The sequence below is a fragment of the Leucopleurus acutus genome (assembly GCF_964270905.1).
Source record: "Leucopleurus acutus genome assembly, chromosome: 17".
Lineage (NCBI taxonomy): Eukaryota > Metazoa > Chordata > Mammalia > Artiodactyla > Delphinidae > Leucopleurus > Leucopleurus acutus.
This window is the reverse complement of record NC_139159.1, coordinates 54,850,675-54,874,316: the sequence shown is the minus strand read 5'-3', so window position 1 is coordinate 54,874,316 and position 23,642 is coordinate 54,850,675. Positions and strand designations below refer to the sequence as shown.

The window sequence follows — 23,642 nt, the reverse complement described above, 5'->3', positions numbered from 1 at the left end:
AAACTCAAACTGAGTATTATTTAAAAACTCTAAAAATATTTACTTTACTTTAGCAGGCATATGTGTGTATGGATAGAATAATATGAAACACTGAAACGCCTGATACGTTATCTAGCATCTCTGACTTTTCATTTAGTAAAAGGTAAGTCTGAGGGAAGCCATTATGCCAATATAGTAAACTAAAATGTTCTCAATATTAAAAAAAAATTTTTCACCAGGGTGTTTTTAAAACAGATAAACTACATAAGTATATTTGAAACAAATCTTCTGCCCAATAAACTGAGATAAATATTTGTTCAAAATCAGAATTAAAGATGTTATATTAAGGAAAACATATACATATATATATCCCTATTCAGGTATAAGGAAGAAAGCAAAACTGAAAAAAAAAAGCCTTCATTAATCAATTCCATATACTAATTACTGAGGTGACGTCTTTCATTTTTGATGAAGACAACTAAAATATAACTACCCAAACCAGAGAAGTTAGTATTCCATAAACTTCAAAGTATTACAAAAACAATAAGCTCTGCTAGGTGTTTTTTTTTGCAAGCACATAAAATTCATTCTTTCTAAATTTCAACTAGCTTCTTTCTAATAAGAGATATTGTAAATCAAATTTTACTGAAGAATTTTAAACCTATTTTTTTTAAATGGCCCATCATGAAATATTTAAAATAACAAAATAGAACATGGTTCCATGTGTTTTTTTCCATTATTTCCAAAATAAATTAATTTCACTTCTTAAAACGAATTGATCTTCAGCACAACCAGCTAACTTACAGTGTTAGTTGGATCTTCTTGTAAAATTCGATCATATAGCTGTATAGCATCATCATATCTATTTAAAAAGAAAAACAAATATCAAGAATCATTACCTTAAAATTTAGTGACAAATAGTAAATACAGAAAATGATTAAACTGGCAGGACTTTATATGCATTTACAATTGCTACTAAGCCTCTTCTGATCTTCACATGACAGCAAGTTTGCTACAATGCCATTTTCTAAGCAAAAAAAAAAAAAAATGTATAAAGTATTTATAGAAAAACTTACTTCAAAAACATACTGATTCAATTTGGCCTAAATACAAAGGTAAAAACTAGCAGCTCAAAAAGACACCTTTGTGGTCCTAGTTATACATAGAATTACAGCTAATAAACCATGAAAAAAAGTTTAATTTTAACAAATATATTCACAAGGAAATGATCTAAGTATTAGTTCTCCTTTAATAAATATTTATGACAGCTTTTCTTAGTTGAGCTGGTGAAGTTCAATTCATTAAGTACCTATTAAGTATGCACACATAATACACTTTGCTGGGTTAGTCTCATTTGGGAAATAGTTAACAAGTTTATCAAATGAAAAAATAATCAAATATGGCAGGATATAACTAAGAAGCCAAAATTAACATTATATGATACTGATTCAAAGGGAGGAATACATCAGAAATCACATAAAGAACTTTACCTAACAATATACTCCTATACACTGTGATCTTATTTGGAATACAAGGACATAGTCGAGTGATTCCGAAATTCCCTCCTAACCATATCCACAACCCCCAACTCCCTTCCAATCAATTTCTCCGCTTCCGGATATAGATCTTTAGAGAAAGCAAAAAATGATGTTTAAACACTTTTACAGCAGTATTTATAAAACTAGGGACGGCAGATATACTCTTGTGATCTATTCTTAAGTTCCCTATGATAATTTTTTTATTTTTCTCTTAATGTTATTCAACACATGAATATTCTATATCATCATGGTGACACATCTTTTAATCAAACACCAGCCCACAACTGGTGACCAAGCCTGTATCTGTGGTTGTGGTCATGCCAGTAGCTAAGAATATTTGACTACTGTAGCAGACTACTGAGAAAAATAAAATCAGACTTAATTTGTAAATATATCCATACCATGCAAAGTTCAAATAACATCACTGTACACTAAGTTAATCAGAGTTAGCAATAGCTCAAAAAAAGAAAATTAGTTTGGACACCGAACACATGATTATATAGTAGGTATGCTAGCCTCATAAGAACCTGCAACTATATGGAGAAAGAGAAAATAGTATCATTAAACAAGTATAAAATAAAGTATATAAACAGTATATAAACAAGGGCAAAATTAATGCCATAGAGCATGGGTTCTCACAAGACACAGTACATGAGAATCACTTGGGGATCTTTTCCCAACTATATAACTTCTAGGAAATATATTGGAAATGACAGAGGAAACTATTCATTCACTTCATTAATAGAATCATAATTTGAATTTTAGTACTTTCTAGTTTTTTTGGTATTTTATTAGAAACCATACATTGTTTTCACAGTTATATGAAAATATACATGTAAGGCACTAATACTGGTTTTATATTTGAACATATTTAAGTTATATTATAATAAAAAAAGTAATTTATGTAAAAACTGGGTGTGATGATTAGTTTTATGTGTCAACCACAGGGTGCCGAGATCAAATATTATTTCCGGGTATGTCTCAGGGTGTTTCAGATGAGATTAGCATTTGAATCCATGGACTCAGTAAAACAGATTACCTTCCCTAATATGGGTGGACACCATCCAATCCCTCAAGGGCCTGAATAGAACAAAGGCAGAAGGAAGAATTTACCTCTTTTTACTGCCTTACACTGTTGGAGCTGGGACATCTCATCTCACTTTCTCTTGCCTTCAGACTTCAAACTGAGATTTACACCATTGGCTCCCCTGGTCCTCAGGCCTTCAGACCTGGTCTCAGACTGAATTACAGCACCAGCTTTCCTGGGTCTCCAGGTCACAGAGAGCAGATCCTGGGACTTCTTAGCCTCCATAACTGCCTCATAATAAATCTCCATTATATATATATGTATATGTATACACACACATATACACACATAAATATACATACATCCCACTGGTTCTGTTTCTCTAGAGAGTCTTGCCTAATACACTGAAGGTCCATAAAAATTTACCTTTAGTCAGCAACGTTTTCAAATCTGCCTGTCTATTCTCCTGCATTACACCCCTAACAGACTGATTTCAGTAGTGAGGACTAGGCAACTACATATTTCTTAAATGCCACAGATAATTCTAATTCACACAATCATGTATGAGAATCAATGGTTAAAGGTCCTGTGTAACAAAAACATATAACAGCCACTCTTTCAGAAAAAAACAGTAAAACCTTACTAGGTAAAATGATGATATGAGTTTCAATTAAAGAATAAAAGCTTAAAGAAATTAAAGTTCACTAGGTTTCTTAGAAACCTGAGTTAATACTTAAAAATAAATTATTGTTACCATATCAATTTTTTGTATGGCTGGAAAGAGGGTAGAATGATAACTATTAAAATATGTTAAAAAGATAATTTGAAAAATCATTCATCTTGGACTCTGGGATGTGCTTTGCTATTCACATATTTTAAGAACGGGCTAGGAACTCATACTACTTGAAGTAAAACAAAAAGTGGTATTAGAGTAGAATACTGATTCAGGAGCAATCCTTTGCAGATTTCTTCCATTCTGTCTTCTGATTCAAAACTATTTTCTGCTAACCTATAATAATACTATTTTATTTATTTTTATTTATCCATGCCCTTTGCTAACTGAGAAGATCCAAAGATATTAAAATATACATATACATAAACACATAAGCCAAAAGCCAAGAAATAAAAGGGTTAAGAAAAACTATATCTATAGATCCTATGTGAAAAAAGCTGCTACAATTGAGGTACAAGTTAACCCTGTCTCACCTAAAACACCAAGTTAAAAAGGTAAGAAACAACAAGCTGACTCTAAAATGAATATAAAAATTTAAGAGACTCAGACAAAATAATCTTGAAAAAAAAACCCCACAAAGTTGAAGGATTCACACTTCCCAATTTTAGAACTTACTACAAAGCTACAATATCAATATTGGGATCAATACAGTGTGGTATATAATAAACATATATATCGATGGAACAGAATTGAAAGCCCAGAAATAAAACATTGCATTTACATTCAATTGATTTAATTGCCCAAGACAGTTAAATGGGGAAAGCAGTCTTTTCAACAAATGGTGCTGGAACAACGGAATATCCACAAAAGAAAGAATAAAGTTGGACACCTTCTTCATACTATATTAACTCAAAAGTGTCAACGACCTAAATGCAAAAACTGAAACTATAAAACTATTAGAAGAAAAGAGGTGTAATCTTTGTGACCTTGAATTAGGCAATGGTTTCTAGAAATAACACCACAATGACAAGCAACAAAAGAAAAAATGAACTGAACTTCATAAAAAAATCAAAATCCTTTGTAATCAAAGACACCATTAAGCAAGTGAAAGACAACTCACATAATGTAAGAAAATTTTTGCAAATCATATATATGATAAAAAACTTGTATCTAGACTATATATAAAGAACTCTTACAACTAAATAATAAAAAGATGTAAATAAATAAAGTAACCCAATTTAAAAACAGACAATGTGAACAAACATTTCTCCAAAGAACATACATAAATGGCCAATTATTGCATGAAAAGATACTCAAGATTTCTGGTTCCTGGTCTGGCACATAAAGACCTTGGAAGTCATCACTACCATCCTGGCAAGAAAAAAGCTGACCCAACAACTCTTCTTAGATCCATCAGACAATTAAAGTTACAGGGCAAACCACTGCATCCAAAATTGCGAGACAGGTGAATACAATCACAGCTTACTTGTGCAAAGGACTCCATCAAAAACTGTTACAACTAATAAATTCAATAAAGTTGCAGATATAAAATTAATATACAAAAATCTGTTGTGTTTCAATACACTAATAAGAATCTATCAGAAAGAGAAATTAAGAAAACAATCCCATTTATAACTGCATCAAGAAGAATAAAATACCTAGAAATAAATTTAATCAAAGAGCTGAAAACCCTATATACTACAAACTGTAAGATACTAATGAAAGAAACTGAAGACACAAATAAATGAGATGATTATCTCATGCTCAAGGACTGGAAAAATTAAGATTAGTCAAATGTCCATAGTACCCAAAGCAATCTACAGATTCAGTGCAATTCTTAAAATTCCAATGCCATTTCCCACAGAAATAGAATAATCCTAAAATCTGTATGGAATCACAGAAGATCTTGAGTAGCCAAAGCAATCTTGAGCAAGAAAAACAAAGCTGGAGGGATCAGGCTCCCTGATTTCAGACTATATTACAAACCTATAGTAATCAAAACAGTAAGGTACTGGCAGAAAAACAGACACATAGATCAATGGGACAGAACAGACAGCCCAGACATAAACCCACACATATATGGTCAATTAATTTATGACAAAGGAGCTAAGAATATATCATGGGGGAGAAACAGTCTCTTCAATAAACAGTGTTGGGAAAACTAGACAGCCTGAATGAAACTGGACCTCTATCTTTACACCATACAGAAAAACAACTCAAATGGATTAAAGACCTGAACATAAGACCTGAAACCATAAAACCCCTAGAAGAAAATGTAGGTGGTAAGCTCCTTGACATCAATCTTGGTGATGATTTTTTGGATTCAACTCAAAAAGCAAAGTCAACCAAAGCAAAAATAAACAGGTGGGACTACATCAAACCAGAAAAGCTTCTGCACAGCAAAGAAAAACATCAACAGAATGAAAAGGCAACTTATGGAATTAGAGAAAATATTTGCAAATCATACCTGATAAGGGGCTAATAACCAAAATATTATAAGAACTTATATAATTTAATAACAAAAAAACAAACAATCCAAGTAAAAGGGGTCAGAGCAACTGAATATACATTTTTCTAAAGAAGACACACAAATAGCCAACAAGTCCATGAAAAGGTGCTCAACATCACTAATCATCAGGGAAATGAAAATTAAAACCACAATGTGATATCACCTCATACTTATTAGAATGGCTATTATCAAAGAGACAAAACATACCAAGTGTTGGAAGGATGTGGAGAAAAGGGAACCCTTGTGCACTGTCGATGGGAATGTAAATTGGCACAGTCACTATGGAAAACAGTATAAAAGTTCCTCAAAAAATTAAACACAGAACTACCATTTGATCTAGGCAATTCTACTTCTGGGTATTTATCCAAAGGAAATAAAATTACTAACTTGAAAAGATATTTGAACCCCCATGTTCATTGCAGCATTATTTATAACAGCCAAGACATGGAAACAACCTAAGTGTCCATTGACAGATAAATGGCTAAAACAGTTTGGTGTAAGTACAGCTGACCCTTGAACAACGTGTGGGTTAGGAGCACCAAACCTATGGCACAGTGGAAAATCCATACATAGGGGACTTCCCTAGTGGTCCAGTGGTTAAGAATCCGCCTTCCAATGCAGGGGATGAAGGTTCAATTCCTAGTTGGGGAACTAAGATCCCACATGCCACAGGGCAACCAAGCCCACGTGCCGCAACTACTGAGCCCACATGCTCTAGAGCCCGCATGCCACAACTAGAGAGCCCACACATCACAACTACTGAGCCCGTGCACCACAACTAGAGAAGCCCGCGTGCTGCAACGAGAAGCCCATGTGCCACAATGAAGAGCCTGCATGCCACGACAAACATCCAGCACAGCCAAAAGTAAATTTAAATTAAAAAAAGGAAAATCCATATATAACTTAAAATCGGCCCTTCCATATCCAAGGTTCTACATCCACAGATTCAACCAACTACAGACTGTGTAGCACTGTAGTATTTACTATTGAAAAAAATCCACGTACTAAGTGGACCCACACAATTCAAACCCATGTTACTCAAGGGTCAGCTGTACATACAATAGAATATTACTGAGCCATAAAAAAGGAAAGAAATTCTGCCATTTATGACAACCTGGATGGCCCTTAAGGGCATTATGCTAAGTGTAATAAGTCAGACAGAGAAAGATAAATACTGTATGATCTCACTTACATGTGGAATCAAAGAGAACCTGAGCTCACAGATACATAGAACAGATTAGTGGTTGCCAGACAAGGGAATGGGGAGTGGAAGAAGTGGGTGAAGGTGGTCAAAAGGTACAAACATCCAGTTATAAGATAAATTAAGTCCTGGGGATATAAATACAGCATGGTTTACTATAGTTAATGATACTGTGTTGTACATTTTAAAGTTGCTAACAGAGTAAACCTTAAACATTCTTATCATAAGAAAAAAGAAATTTATAACTATGATGATGGATGTTAACTAAACTTATTGCAGTAATCATTTCACAAAGTACACATTTAACAAATCATTGTTATACACCTGAAACTAATACAATGTTATATATCAATTATATCTCAATTAAAAAAATAATAATAGGGCTTCCCTGGTGGCACAGTGGTTGACAGTACACCTGCCAATGCAGGGGACACGGGTTCGTGCCCTGGTCTGGGAAGATCCCACATGCCGCAGAGCAGCTGGGCCCGTGAGCCATGGCCGCTGAGCCTGCACGTCCGGAGCCTGTGCTCCGTAACAGGAGAGGCCACAACAGTGAGAGGCCCGCGTACCGCAAAAAATAAATAAATAAATAAAATAATAATAATAATAGATTCTGTACCTTGAGTGCCTGTGAGGGCACTACACATATATCATTATTAATTCCCAAAACAACCCTGACAAGTTGGTAATATTCTTGTTTTACAGAGGAGTAAGGCTGAAAATCTTAAATAATTTGCCAGGTCAATAGCTAATAAATCCTTAGAAACAGGATAGGAAGCCTATTTTACTCCAAAGCATGATCCCAATTCCACTAGGCCAAAGATGGTAAATGGATTCCACTCTTATGTCAAATTCTATTTAAGGAGAGTAACTTGGCAGGATTTAGGCTGAGAAGCACTCTGACACTATTCTGAAGCTCACTAGCAAAAGATCTTGCACAATTAATGATGTTGCCACGGGTATAGAAGGACCTAAATGTAAGAACCCATGTTTGCCATTTTAAAACAGGATCACACTATTTACAAGATTCAGTTACCTCTCCATGGCTTCAAATCTCATGCCAGTTAGTCGCTTGACTCTGTGACTGCCAGGGAACTGTCTTCTCAACTCCTGAAGACAAAACTAAAAAAAAATATTGGTAAAAAAGACTTGAAGAGTAGTAATTACACTACATATACTAAATGGGTTACAAGGAACGGCTTACATAGTCTTCAATGTTTTTCTTAAATAATTTCATTACTGAGATCTAATGACATAAGTGAAATTAATCAGTAATGAATAATGCGGTAAAAGAACTCTGAACTTACAGTGAGGACAACAATCAGTTCTCAGAAACTGATCAAGCTCTTAACTAAGAAAATGAGCAGATTATGAGGTCCACTAATAACTCTTCAAATACTACTACCAAATCACTTAAAAACTGCTTCCATAATGTGTCAGGCACCACTTAAATAACTACAACTGCTTCCTGGCCTTTTCTTCCTAAGTATTGCACAAACATTCTCTTGATAAAAATTAAGTTTTTTGGTAGTAACCTCAAGTCCCTAGTAAATACTGTTAACACTTTGTTTAATTTTGCCCTGTTGAAGTCATATTCTAATCAATCACCTTGTCAGTACACATGTGATTTGGGGTCATAAAATACAGACACCATATCAATGGAGTACCAATCTCCTTTTGGCAGATATCCATAATTTACCCATCAACTCAACTATACAAATAATCAAATATTTATTGAGCACCTACTATGTTCTCAGCAACCTATAAGGGATTATAAGAGTCTTGGAAGTGCTAGAAATATTAAGCATGATAAAAATGGTCCACTCTAGTTCCCCCAAGCATAACTGATTAAAAATGCCTTTAACTAATGAAGAAACTATTAACCAATAATAAAGTAAATTTTAATATGATCTGGAAATATAGCTTCAAAGTCTGTGGCTCTAAGTTCTATAATAAGAAAAATATTCAAGTTAGTCAAAACTAAAAATGATGGTCATTTATTTCTCTGACATCATGCAAAACTCATAGTACTTGTTCAATCAAGCTAACTGTGCTGAACTTCTGAACCATTAAAAAGAAAAATACTGTGTTACAAAAGAAGTTATTACCTATTCACTTAATCTCCTACTTTACCAAATGGCATTTTGCTATACAAAAAAAAAACTTCAAAATTTCCCTCAAGATATAAGCTGCCACCTCTGTTGGTATTCAAAAGACTATGTCTCATAGGTTCTAAATGTAATACAACGGTTTCGTGGAATATTTTTTATCACTGGTAGCTCCACTGGAGTTATGTGTATAGTCAACATGACATAATTACCTTGAAAAGGACAAAGCTAATTAGACATGCATATGTTCTTGGGTATTTCTACTTTCTGTTTTTTTTGTATTTCTTTTGGGCTTAAATGAGGAAGCAGTGTGAAGGAGCACTTAAGAGCTCAGAAATACAGAACAAAAGAACAGAAACCACTACTTCCTGATTTATATAATGAATATAGAGATAGTATCAACACAAATCAAATTAAGAAATAATTATAATGCACAGAAATCTCTGGCATTCCTATATACTAATGATGAAAAATCTGAAAGTGAAATCAAGAAAACACTCCCATTTACCATTGCAACAAAAAGAATAAAATATCTAGGAATAAACCTACCTAAGGAGACAAAAGACCTGTATGCAGAAAATTATAAGACACTGATGAAAGAAATTAAAGATGATACAAATATATGGAGAGATATACCATGTTCTTGGATTGGAAGAATCAACATTGTGAAAATGACTCTACTACCCAAAGCAATCTATAGATTCAATGCAATCCCTATCAAACTACCACTGGCATTTTTCACAGAACTAGAACAAAAAATTTCACAATTTGTATGGAAACACAAAAGACCCCGAATAGCCAAAGCAATCTTGAGAACGAAAGAAGGAACTGGAGGAATCAGGCTCCCTGACTTCAGACTATACTACAAAGCTACAGTTATCAAGACGGTATGGTACTGGCACAAAAACAGAAAGATAGATCAATGGAACAGGATAGAAAGCCCAGAGATAAACCCACGCACATGTGGACACCTTATCTTTGATAAAGGTGGCAGTAATGTACAATGGAGAAAGGACAGCCTCTTCAATAAGTGGTGCTGGGAAAACTGGACAGCTACATGTAAAAGTATGAGATTAGATCACTCCCTAACACCATACACAAAAATAAGCTCAAAATGGATTAAAGACCTAAATGTAAGGCCAGAAACTATCAAACTCTTAGAGGAAAACATAGGCAGAACACTCTATGACATAAATCACAGCAAGATCCTTTCTGACCCACCTCCTAGAGAAATGAAAATAAAAACAAAAATAAACAAATGGGACCTAATGAAACTTCAAAGCTTTTGCACAGCAAAGGAAACCATAAACAGGACCAAAAGACAACCCTCAGAATGGGAGAAAATATTTGCTAATGAAGCAACCGACAAAGGATTAATCTCCAAAATTTACAAGCAGCTCATGCAGCTCAATAACAAGAATCCAAACAACCCAATCCAAAAATGGGCAGAAGACCTCAATAGACATTTCTCCAAAGAAGATATACAGACTGCCAACAAACACATGAAAGAATGCTCAACATCATTAATCATTAGAGAAATGCAAATCAAAACTACAATGAGATATCATCTCACACCAGTCAGAATGGCCATCATCAAAAAATCTAGAAACAATAAATGCTGGAGAGGGTGTGGAGAAAAGGGAACACTCTTGCACTGCTGGTGGGAATGTGAATTGGTACAGCCACTATGGAGAACAGTATTGAGGTTCCTTAGAAAACTACAAATAGAACTACCATATGACCCAGCAATCCCACTACTGGGCATATACCCTGAGAAAACCAAAATTCAAAAAGAGTCATGTACCAAAATGTTCATTGCAGCTCTATTTACAATAGCCCGGAGATGGAAACAACCTAAGTGCCCGTCATCGGATGAATGGATAAAGAAGATGTGGCACATATATACAATGGAATATTACTCAGCCATAAAAAGAAACGAAATTGAGCTATTTGTAATGAGGTGGATAGACCTAGAGTCTGTCATACAGAGTGAAGTAAGTCAGAAAGAAAAAGACAAATACCGTATGCTAACACATATATATGGAATTTAAGAAAAAAAATGTCATGAAGAACCTAGGGGTAAAGCAGGAATAAAGACGCAGACCTCCTAGAGAACGGACTTGAGGTTATGGGGAGGGGGAAGGGTGAGCTGTGACAGGGCGAGAGAGAGTCATGGGCATATACACACTAACAAATGTAGTAAGGTAGATAGCTAGTGGGAAGCAGCCACATGGCACAGAGATATTGGCTCGGTGCTTTGTGACAGCCTGGAGGGGTGGGATAGGGAGGGTGGGAGGGAGGGAGACGCAACAGGGAAGACATATGGGAACATATGTTTATGTATGACTGATTCACTTTGTTATAAAGCAGAAACTAACACACCATTGTAAAGCAATTATACCCCAATAAAGATGTTAAAAAAAAAAAAAAGAAATAATTATAAAGATTAAATAAACCATGATGTAAAGCTTCTAGCATAGCACCTAGCACATGAGTGTTTAAAAATATAGCTATCATTCTTTTATTTTAAAATTAAATTAAAATTAAAAATTACTTCCATAATGTGTCAGGCCCCACTTAAATACCTAATATTAATATTTTAAGTCATGTTCTGTACATGTCAGGATTTTCTACTAATTTAACATATACATTTAAAACACTGTAAAACAGTACTTAACATTATATATTAAGTAAGTCATTTAACAACCCCCAAAATAAATGTTTTAAACTATATGCTTCTTATTTTTAACTCTATAATATGGCATAATTCACCTATTAAGTGGATAACCTTCACCAACTAATTTAACCTCTTCAGTGAAACTGGGATACTAAACATCTACTTCTCAGGATTGTTAAAAAGATATAAAAAAACATACTGTGTCCCAAAGTACCTAGCTAGTCCCAGCTACTCAAGAGTAGCACTGAGGGCTTCCCTGGTGGCGCAGTGGTTGAGAGTCTGCCTGCCAATGCAGGGGACACGGGTTCGTGCCCCGGTCCGGGAGGATCCCACATGCCGCGGAGCACCTGGGCCCATGAGCCATGGCCGCTGGGCCTGCGCGTCCGGAGCCTGTACTCCGCGATGGGAGAGGCCACGACAGTGAGAGGCCCGCGTACCGCAAAAAAAAAAAAAAAAAAAAAAAAAAAAAGAGTAGCACTGAAAACCACCTACAGAAAGCATTCAATACAGCCATATACTAACTGCTTACACATAATTTATGAAGCAAATTAAATATAAAACAAGTTTAAATACCTACCAATGACAAGTCATCCCGACCATAGTCAAGGGCCGCAATCATCACCTGTTCATATATGATCCAAACTAGATACACAGAGGAAAAAACTGAATTTAATATAAAAATCTCAGAACAGAAATTAGATAATAAATTCTTCCTGTTTCTGATATTTTAAAGAACATTACTCATAACTGAAAATTGATTTATTGTATTACATCTGGAATTAAGGAAAGAAAGCAACCTTATGTTTTCAGCAATGCAAAGTATTTTAATATAAGGTAAAAAAATCTCTAATTATTTAATACTTTTACTGTTTCAAAAGATCTTTATAAAATACATTTTGACCTGACCAGGACTACAGCCTTGTGAGCTTTAAAACAAAAATGCCTATTTGATAGCTTCACTACTACCAACAATTATAAGTCCTTCTCAAAATAAAATTGTCATTAAGACCTCCTAAGAAGTTTTTTAAAAACTAACAGATCATAGAGAGATTAATATGAACAGCAGAAAAAACATAATAATAATTTTTTTAAAAAAAAACTAAGAACTGTAAATGAAACATGTGCTGAGCATGAACACAATAAATTTAAAAACTTACTATCATCTCCAAGCTTAGAAGCATATTCATTAATTAATTCCTCTCCAACTTCCACAATTTGCTCACTGTTTCGTGAGTTTTCTTCTCTCCATTTTCTCATTTTATCTCGCATTTCTGGAAAAAAAAATGCTTGCGATTACATATATATACACATTTGATTAATGTCAAACAGTTGACAAGATGAAATCAACTTTTTAAGAAAATACACTCACACTAATGTAAAAGTCTATGGTATCTCAAATTTCATAAAGCAGAAAATCATTTTAGCAAGAGCAACAGATCCTTTAGAACAGCGCTCCCCAACCTCTTTGGCATCAGGGAGTGGTTTCGCGGAAGACAACTTTTCCACAGACGGGGGAGGGGCATGTTTCAGGCAGTAGTGCGAGCAATGGTTCAGGCGGTAATATGAGTGATGGGGAGCAGCAGATGAAGCTTTGCTCACTCACCCACCGTTCACCTCCTGCTGTGTGGCCTGGTTCCTAACAGGCTGAGGACAGGGGATTGGGGACCCCTGCTTTAGAAGACTGAAAATGCATTACAACTGATATTACAACTATCTTTAAAAGTAGTGTACGGCATGGGTCTGCTACAAATATCCTCTATCCCTTTAAGCAACTATGGATCATAGCTTTTTTGGGTTACAATGTTCAGAATTTGATAAAAGCTAAGGATTATTTTCTCAGAAAAACAAATAAAATTATACATTGAAATCTCAAAAATTCAAGGTGCTCCTGAAGTTTACCCATTGACTCAAGAATATAAAATTTTCATAATCAGGGTATCATATTAGGCTATCAGCACTGAAGAAACATTCATCACAAAACTCTCTTAATAACAACATTACTACAACAGTCCATATAAAGATACACAATTACACAGGGAAATAAACAGAAGAAAAAATTAGGACAAAGGAAATTTTTTGGTTATATATAAAGATAAAAATGAATAATGTAAAGTAAGGTCAAAGGCACTAGCAAACAACAAAAGTTGAGAGAACTTTGCATATCAATACAATAGGGAACTGGAGTTTCAAAGAACAGCATTTTGACAATAGCAGAAATAATAACTGGGGTGGGGGAGTACCTAACTCAGAGAAAAGATCCCTTTTTTATATGGCTAAAGTAGAATTAACTGTCCAGTTCACCAATTACATACATGCTTTCTTACTCTTACCTCTTGAAAATCTTACATATTCATCTGAAGTACTACCTTCTTCCTTCTATTGACATACATGTTGTACAGATTTAAATAGTTGAATTAAGTTGTTGTTGAACACATGAGTTAAATAAACAATATGCTATGCTTCTATAGAATATATCTAAGAGAAGCATATAGGATTTTCACTACCTTTATATGCATTACCTGAGTCCCTACAGTTCGAAGTCTACAAAAGAAAACAAAAATCATCATAAGATGAAAATGGACCCTAAGTGAATTTACAAAAACGGTCTTAGAAAATCATTACAAATTAACATAGTTAATTTCTTCTACTGAAACCTAGAAATCACCTTGACTCTCACTCTGCACAGGAAGTAACTTGAACTCAATCTTAAAGGTTGAAGAGGAATTGAGCAGGCAAACAAAAAAGTAGGTTACTCATACCCCACAGGTTAAGGACTCAGTCTCACAAGGCTGCCCCCACTTCAGAAACCAACACAAGTCAGGGATACCCATACTTCTGAGCAACTCGTTACAAAATCAGGGGTTCCTTTCTACAACTCCCTCATCCAGTTTGATACTTGCTAGAGTGGCTGAAAGAACTCAGGAAAGTGCTTCACTTACTATTACTGGTTTTTTATAAAGGATACAACTCAGGAAACAACCAAATGGAAGAGATACACAGAGCAAAGAGCTGGGGGTGGGAGGGGGTTTTCGGGGGCATAGGAGTACCCTCTCTGAGTGAGTCACCATCCCAGCATCTTGATGTATCCACCAACCTAGAAGTTCTACAAACCCTGAAGTTTAGGGGCTTTTATGAAGGTTTCAGTCTGTAGGCATGACTGATTAGATCCTTAGACACTGGTTATTAAGTCAACCTCCCAGCAGGTTGAGGGGTAGGGTTGAAAGTTCTAACCCTTCACTCAAGTCTTGGTCCTACCAGTGACCAGCCCCCATCCCGAAGCTATCCAGCCACCAGTTATTCAATGGTATATAAAAAGACATGTATCACTATAAATCTTAGAAGATGTTGTATGTGGAACCCAGGACTAAGACCAAATATTATAACAGAAGATGTTCCTATCAACCCTACCACTAAGGAAATTACAAGGGTTTAGGAGCTCTGTGCCAGAAATTGGGGATGAAGACCAAATATACATTATACCTTATTACATCACAATATAACATATATCCACAAGATAACATGCATATAACATATATCCACAAGGTCCACAACCTGGGTTCTCAGAACTCATTCAAACCACATCCCCTATACCATAGTTATACTCTCTGAAGTTGACATTCTCTGTCAACCTGGCAGACTATTTTAAAATAGGAAGAGCCTCGGGAATATAAATTTATTTAGTGTTTTACAGATCTGTTCCACAAAACTGCACCCCTTGCCTGTACCCTGACACCCAAATTAAGAAATGCTAGCCCAGGTGAATTAATAAAATATGCAGTTTGAATTTAAGAAATATCTTTTAATCTATTAGATTATTTCTTAACTTGCTTTAGAATGCCCTTTAAGAAACTGTAGAATTCCTTCCCATAAACTAGAGACTAAAAGAGAAAAACTGGTCCCATCTCCTTTTTTGTCAAATTTCTCATTTACCAACAGTACTCAATTTTCCATCAGTCTCCTCCTACTTATTCATAATCAAAGTATATTACTGGAAAATCTCTGACTTTTAAAACATTCCCTTTCACCCACTGTCATGTCCCCCATGACTTCTAATTAGTCATTCAAAAATATATTAGTACATATTTTATAACATGCTATAAACGTAATGATGAAAAAGAATCATCCAGTGTGCCTAAGAAATTGACAAGTTAACAGAAAAACTGTAAACAGCAGCAAAATAATGTGATAAAACGTAAGATAGTGGTTATGTTCAGAGCACTAAGAAAGCAAGGTGAGGGAAAGATTAATTTCACCTGGCAGGGAGAAAGGGTTAAAGAAGACATCTGTGATATGTGAATTAAGCCCTAAGGATCAAAGGGAGTTTGTTAGATGAATTCTACAACAAAGAGCATAAACTATGGTAGAGGAATAAAAGTATCTCATTTGGTAAGGCAAGGGTCTCCAACCTCCAGGCCATGGACCACTACCGGTCCATGGCCTGTCAGGAACCAGGCCGCATAGCAGGAGCTGAGTGCAGCGGGCAAGTGAACAAACCTTCATCTGTATTTACAGCCACTCCTCCTCATTCTCATTACTGCCTGAGCTCCACCTCCTGTCAGCATTATGGTGAGTTTTATAATTATTTCACTACATATTACAATGTAATAACAATAGAAATAAAGTGCACAACAAATGTAATGTGCTGGAATCATCCCAAAACCATCCACCCCACCCTGGTCTGTGGAAAAATTGTCTTCCGTGAAACCAGTCCCTGGTACCAGAAAGGTTGGGGACCAACCTTTTCCCAGGGACTGGGAAAGTGCCCAACCCACCTATTGGGGGAGAGAGAGAAGGCAGGCAAAGCAGTTCCTTCAGGCCATTGCAAAATGGAGCTCAGGTTAATTCTTAGTTTATGTAACCCACAGCAGGGGTGGGGAACATGTTTCTCTGTCAAAGACTACTCCCAGAGACCCTTAAAAAAAAAAAAAAAAAAAAAACCTGAAGGATCACTCACCAGAAGAAGGAAAATTAGGAGAGCAAAGTATAATAGGAAAGAACAAATCTGACTCCATATTGTATCTTTTTATTTTACTTTAACCTTTGTATTCTATTGCTTTTGCTACAAGTTAAGAGTGTTGCCTAATGGCCTGAAATATACAGGCCAGCCCTTTCTCAAGACTCCAACCTTTAAAGGTATAACACTTTTCTACTTATACAGAGATAAGAAGTTGCAAACAGAGTATAAAGTTTGTCTTGTTGGAGGTTTTCAGGAACATCATGACCTGACCTACATGAACAGATGCAAGAACAAAGGATTTTGACACCAAGAAGTCTGCAGCAATCAACCATACCCCCTCCCCTCTTTTAGTTATAAAAGAGCCTGAATTCTAACTGGGGTAAGATGGTTCTTTGGGACACCAGTCCACCATCTTCTCAGCTGGCTGGCTTTCCGAATAAAGTCACTATTCCTTGTCCCAACAACTCACCTCTTGATTTATTAGCCTGTTGCTCGTTGAGCAGAATGATCTTGGACTTGGTAACAAAAGCACTTTTTCTAAAGATCAACTAGGAAAAACAATGAGCCCGTTCACGCAAATATTTCCCTATTTACCCAAGTTCTAAATTTTAAAAGAAAACCAAATTGAGTATAACATGTACTTCAAGATATTTTTAAAGCAAGGTAAAAAGTATTATCTATGCACTGTTATGACTCCCTCAAAGATATATTTAAAGTGTTACATACACTTAAATTTTGCCTCACAATTCTTTTCACTAGTCAAAGGTTTTTCCTGTGCTTCAAAACTCCCATAAGCTTTAAATTTTTATCTTCTTTCTTCAGATATCTCTTCTACTATCTAAAGGCACTAGTGTGTAGTGTGGTTAAAAGTGAAGATGCAAAATTCAAACTGCTGGAGTTCAAATGCCAGTTCTACCACTTTCTATCTGTGTGATATTGGATAGTTAACACTTTTCACTTTAATGTTCTCATCTAAAAAGTGGAGATGAAAAATAATAATACCTGTATCATATAGTTGTTGTGGTAAGCACTGTGAGATAATTTATGTGTTTAGAACAGAGTATGGTACAAAATGTGCTCAAAAAAATTTAAGCTATTAATGTTCTACCCTGTTTCCTTACGTGTTCTCATACCCACTTTTAATTCTCTTTTGTTTCTGAACCAAAAGGCTTTGAAACTTCTCTGCAAGCCAACAGTACATTCTCTAAAACCAAATGCTATTTATCTTTTCCTAATCCTTCCATCTTTGGCTTTGGTCTTCATATTTCATTTAAAGCAGGAGACTGAAAGCAGGGGTCAATAAAGTCCCAGGACCAAATTTTGCAGCCACTTGTTTTATGGATAAAGTTTTACCAGCACACAGGGACCCCTCACCCCCAAAAAACCCAAAACAAAAAAACCCACACGTACCCTTATTCATTTCGGTACTGTCTGACTGTTTCTGTGCTACAATGGTAGAGCTGAATAGTCGAGACAGACCATATGTCACACAAAGCTGAAAATATTTACTACCTGGCCCTTTACAGAAAATAATGCCAATTCCAGATTTAGAGCATGAAGTGGCATAAAGACATAGGAGCTACAGTCAGAGGACTTTGGTTTAAATCCCAATGCTGCTACTTAGCACAGTCATCTTGGACCTGTTGTGTAACATTTCTAACCTCAGCTATAAAATACAGAAGATCACAAGCCTATCTGCAATGAACATTACATAAAGCAAAACCTAGACCCCTCAAATGTCTTAGCCAGTACAATGTTGGGGGTTGGGGTGGGGGGTAATCTGTTTTTAATCTGATTCTGATTACCTTTAGATAAGGCACGCACTCACCAGTTCTTCATAGGCACCACTATCATCTTTCACGTAATTTCACACATTATCCTCATCTTCTTGGCATCTGAGTTTAGAACTCCTAATATCAGATAATTTATGTAAAGCACTTCATAAAATATAAAGTGCTACAAAAATTTCAATTAGCATTTACTGAGAGCTATTTTTTGACTCTCACCACTATGCTGGTCATTGGAAGCACTGAGAAGATTTGTGTGTGTACAGAATGTAAACAAGTAATTAAAATATGAGGGGTGTTTGTAAATTAACTATACTTCAATGAAAAAAATATGATGGGTGACATTAATAAGGTTCATTAAAAACTCTAACTATCCTCCAGTTATAATCAAAGAATTTCTTCCTGCAAAAAATACTAATGATGCCCCTAGCATTTGAGAAGCTCTTAGCCAACAGGCTCTTGGTTGTTTCCATTATTTGTTACATTTTAAAAAGTCAGTTGCATGCAAACCAGTTCATGGCAGTTAAACTTAATGTAATTATATACTGTAATTAAATATTACAAAAGCTAAAAAAAACTTGAGTGCAAAAGATAGACTTTTTCTATAAAACAAAGCTGGATGCTTTAAAAAGACTCCACAAAGGTAAAGAGCTTTCAAAAACTGCTGTTATATTAAGGTGACTCAATTAAAAATAAGAGGAAAATAATAAAAATCTACAGGACTTGTGCACTGAAGCTGCTATACAAGGGTCTTTATGTTCTTGTTCCATGTTACAGAAAGCAAAGTTGAAAATGGTTTATTAAAGATGACAAGGAATTTCAATCAGGAGATCCCTATCAAAGAAAAAGCCCTGCCCTATATCAAAAGTCCATTTAAAATTTTAAGTTTACCAAAAGGAGTCACTGATCTTTTTTTTTTTTTTTTTAAATAGGAAAGTGGCTCCCAACTATCTACAAAATAAAGTCCAAACTCCTTAGGCTAGTATTCAAGGCACCAACCTACCTCTCCAGCTCTTACCTTGCAAAAATGACCTTCACTAAATATTTACATATCCATAAATATGAACTTTTAGTGCAGAAGTGAAATCTCAGGGTACGTGCCATGAGACCTGGGACCCTGCCTGTCTTTTTCAGCACTGTATCCTCAAGAACTGGAACAGTAGCTGGCACAAAGTACTCAAATATATGTTTAACTAACATGTCATTTAGCATATAGGCTAATAATTAAAGCTAGGTGTGGATGATTACCCACAGAAGACATTCAACCTTTTTAGAGCTCTTTGAAGCTGATGGGACCTTTGAACCAACTTTCCCCCAGAAATATGTACATGTTTAAAAACACACTCAATTTTGCATATAATTTCAGGAAAGTCACAGACCACATAACACCTATGCCTGCATCAGTTAGAAGTCTGTTGAACTCAGGATTAATCACCACCAATAACAGATTAAGAAGAGGGCTAAGGAAAGAACCACTGGGGACATCAAAAATTAAGGAGCAAATGGATGTAGAGAACACAGCAAAGTTCTGAAAAGTAAAAAGAGAGCCTTAATGCTATTAAGAAACCAACGAAAGAATTTTTCATAGAGGGAATGACCTGCAATGACAAATGTAGTATAGATGTACAAAACAGATACATTAGACCCAGAATTATATCTCCCTAGAAATCTTACTGGACTAATAGAGCATGGAAACCAAATTGTGGTTGTTTAAAGGACTGAATAAAAAGAGAAGTAGAGACAGTGAGCATACAAAACTAAAATCCCCTCAAACATTTTTAATAAATATTTTTTCAACAAATATTCATTTAATGCCTATTATAGGCCAGGCACTGTGTGAGGCATCCTATCCATATTCTGCCCAAATACCCTATTCTCAACAAACTTGACTATACCCTCCTTCAACTCTTTCCCACCTCCAAATTCCTCTATATAATAAACATCAATAACTTTCAACTGGCTGATAAACCATATACCTACTTTTTTATAGAGCCCAAGAGAAATTAAGAGAGCGTTAAACTTAGTATATACATCTTTTATAAATATGTGATAAACTTTCCTATCACAAGAAATCACACTACTCTTTGAACTAACCATTTCCAGTACTTTAATTCATGATGCTATTCAATGGAATTCTTTTTTTTTTTTTTGCGGTATGCGGGCCTCTCACTGCTGTGGCCTCTCCCGTTGCGGAGCACAGGCTCTGGACGCGCAGGCTCAGCGGCCATGGCCCACGGTCCCAGCTGCTCCGCGGCACATGGGATCCTCCCGGACCAGGGCACGAACCCGTGTCCCCTGCATCGGCAGGCGGACTCCCAACCACTGCGCCACCAGGGAAGCCCTCTTCAATGGAATTCTTAAAGGACACAGGTCAACTGACACTCCTGCCCCCCCCAAATCTAAACAAAAAAACTACCCCGAGGGTCCTTCCATTACCCTCTTGTTACCAAAAGTCTCTGAAAGAAAAATCTACAATACTCTTTTCCTAAAAGTCTCCTAAAATAGAATTTTAATTCTACTTATTAATTACATTAATTAAAATGAGCAAACTATATTCTATTTGCTAAGTGAGTTGCCTAAGTCTAAGATACTAAAAAAATCACTCCAATACTAAGAAAATTACTTATAGTATTTTTTGTGATGATCTTTTAATCCTACTAACAATTCATTTAGTCAACAGATCACTAAGTTCTTCCAATATGTCATGCACTAGAACAAGATAGGCCTGGTCCCTCTTCATTCGAGGAGAGACATTTTTAAACTTAACACAATTGGGTAAGTACTTCAGTACTATGAGGACACATAGTTAAAGGACCAGGGGTAAGTTTTGTTGCTTGTTTTTGTTGTCTTTTCTCTTTTAAATTTTGGTGGCGGGATGGAGAATGGGCGGGGGTAGGGTGGTCAAGGAAGGCTCTCTGAGTATGTGACCTTTGAGGGGAATGCCGAGAAATGATAAAAGTATAGTCAGTAGAGCAGAGTATAAGAGTAGAACCAGGAGGGAAGAACACTCCTATCAGAAGGAATAGCTTGTATCCAGTCTTAAGACTAGAGGAGCATCGCACATTTAGGGAATTCAACAAAAGCCAGCGTGGCCAGCTCACAGAGCAAGAGTAAGAGTAGCTTAAGATAAAGCTGGAGACACAGACAGGAGCCAGATCATCTTTTTATATGTATTTAATAGTTTAAAAGCACTTTAACATATATTTTCCCTTTTGTTCCTCAACAAACTTGTGAAGTAGTTATTATTGATTAATCTAAATCTAATTATGTCACTCATCTTTAGAATGTCCACAGGGTAAGGTCCAAGTTACTTAAATTACCTTGTCTGCTGGTAGTTAACACACCCACTCATTCCCTACCATTCTACACAACACTATCATCTAAGAAACTTATATTGAACATACCTTCAAAATAGCACCTTCAAAAAACCATGAAATATTTGAAAATTTCTTAAAAGCATTAAAAATAACAGCCACGTATCTACTGAAGGAATATACCCTGACACAAGCCTTTTAAAACCATGTTACAAGTCTGTCTTTCTCCTTTTGACTATGAACTCCCTGAAGGTAGGGACTGTGTCACTTAATTTGCTGTCTCCAAGTACTGAGAACTTAATACTTTTAATATAATGGATTCCCCAGTACACGTAGAAACACTGCGGTTCACAGTGTGCTAGAAGCCACAAAAGCAATAATAAATCACTGAATTCACTTCCAGTATAAAAGAATTTTACCTTTTCTCATTATTGTTTTCAACTTTGTAATACTGGAAAGATCTACTCACCACTGAACAATCAATATAGTTTTCAGTCCACGTGTTATCAGGCCATTAATTAAATATCCGAACAAATAAGCTACTGAAGTCTACTGTGAAATGTTGGGAATATAAATTTCGATTACACAAATTCCATGCCTTAGAGAAACTCAAGGCTCTTCTCTTAAGCATGCATGCCTCCCACGAAAGTTTTTAAGAAAGGAAAATCTCTTACAGAACTCGTCCAAAGTTTGGCTGCTTCCAAATTTAAACACAAACTCCACCTCAGATTAAACCAGAGGTACTTCCCCTTCAGAAAAGGAATTACTTACTGGTAGGGAATAAGAAGGAAGTTGTGTGTGTAAATGTGTTTTGAGGGGAAATGGGACAGGGAATAATTAACAAGGGGAGAAATCAGAAACCCAGTTTTGAAGAGAGAATGAAATGTAAACTGGCATGTAAAAGAATCAGATATGTTCACGGGTTTTCCACACACCTTTACTACACAGAATTGTAACCCTTACAGAGCACTTCAAAGGCCCGTACAGGCCGTGTATTTCTCGGCTGCAAAGACGCTTCTGCAGGCAACTATCCCGCCTCCTCCGCGCCGCCCAGCAGCCACAGGAAACGTATGACAACCCTAGCCCCAGGTCCCGGTCGCCTTTCAATGGAAGCTACCCTGGGCCGTTGGGCTGGCGCGGAGGTAGGACGGTCGGTCAGCCTACTGGCGCAAGAGGTGGGAAACACCGCAGACCCCAGTCGGTGGCCGGGCCAAGGAAGGGGTCAGCCTCAACCTCCACCTCAGCCACCACCACAGCTCTGCCGGTCCAATGCCGAAGAGAGACCGGAAAATCCAGCTCTCCGAAGGCAGCAGGTACTCCCGAACGGCTTCCCACGGCTTCTGGTCTTTCCGCGCCCGCCCCGGCAGCAGTTACCTTCCCAGGTGACATCGTAAAGCTCTGAGACCTTCGCCATCTTCTCAGAACCTGGAGGCAACCGGGCGAGAGGGCGGGGAGATGTGGTCACACGACCCGAGACTAGGCGGTGGCGAATTACGACACCATTTCTCATTGGCCAAGAGCGCGGAGGGGGCGGGATCCGCCTCACACGTGCACGCGGCTCTGCCGAGGGGCAGTCGGGAAAGGGGGCGGGACGAGCTGGGCGGTGCACCGCGCGTTAAGGTCTGTGAGGGCGCGGGGGCGGAGCCGCTGGAGCCGGAGCCGCTGGAGCGGGAGCCGCCGAAGCCGGTTTGGGGTGAGATGTCTATTTTACCGTGGATTCTTAACAAATTCTGGGTCTTTAATGTGTGCCACTCCCGGCTTTTCACTTTTTTCTGCATAGGTGTATTCATTCTCTTCTCACTTCCTAATCGGTACCTTGTTCTCTTCATGACCTGCTGCAATGCAAAGTTCTGCGCGAACCCGTTATCTGTC

The 23,642-nt window shown here is 36.6% G+C and overlaps 1 protein-coding gene across 2 annotated transcripts in view; it reads right to left on the bottom strand.

Annotated features, from left to right (window-relative positions):
• EMC2 (ER membrane protein complex subunit 2) overlaps positions 1–23,220 on the bottom strand; it is a 54,179-nt gene extending 30,959 nt beyond the window's left edge. For both annotated transcript variants that reach the window (XM_082858747.1, XM_082858748.1), the window contains exons 1-5: positions 23,145–23,220; positions 12,870–12,983; positions 12,290–12,354; positions 7,964–8,049; positions 784–841 (exon numbers count right to left, since the gene is read on the bottom strand). In XM_082858747.1, coding sequence (XP_082714873.1) covers positions 784–841; positions 7,964–8,049; positions 12,290–12,354; positions 12,870–12,983; positions 23,145–23,184 — 363 coding nt within the window. In that variant the 5' untranslated portion in view covers positions 23,185–23,220. The remainder of the gene's footprint in view (positions 1–783; positions 842–7,963; positions 8,050–12,289; positions 12,355–12,869; positions 12,984–23,144) is intronic.
• Positions 23,221–23,642: the final 422 nt, after the last annotated feature.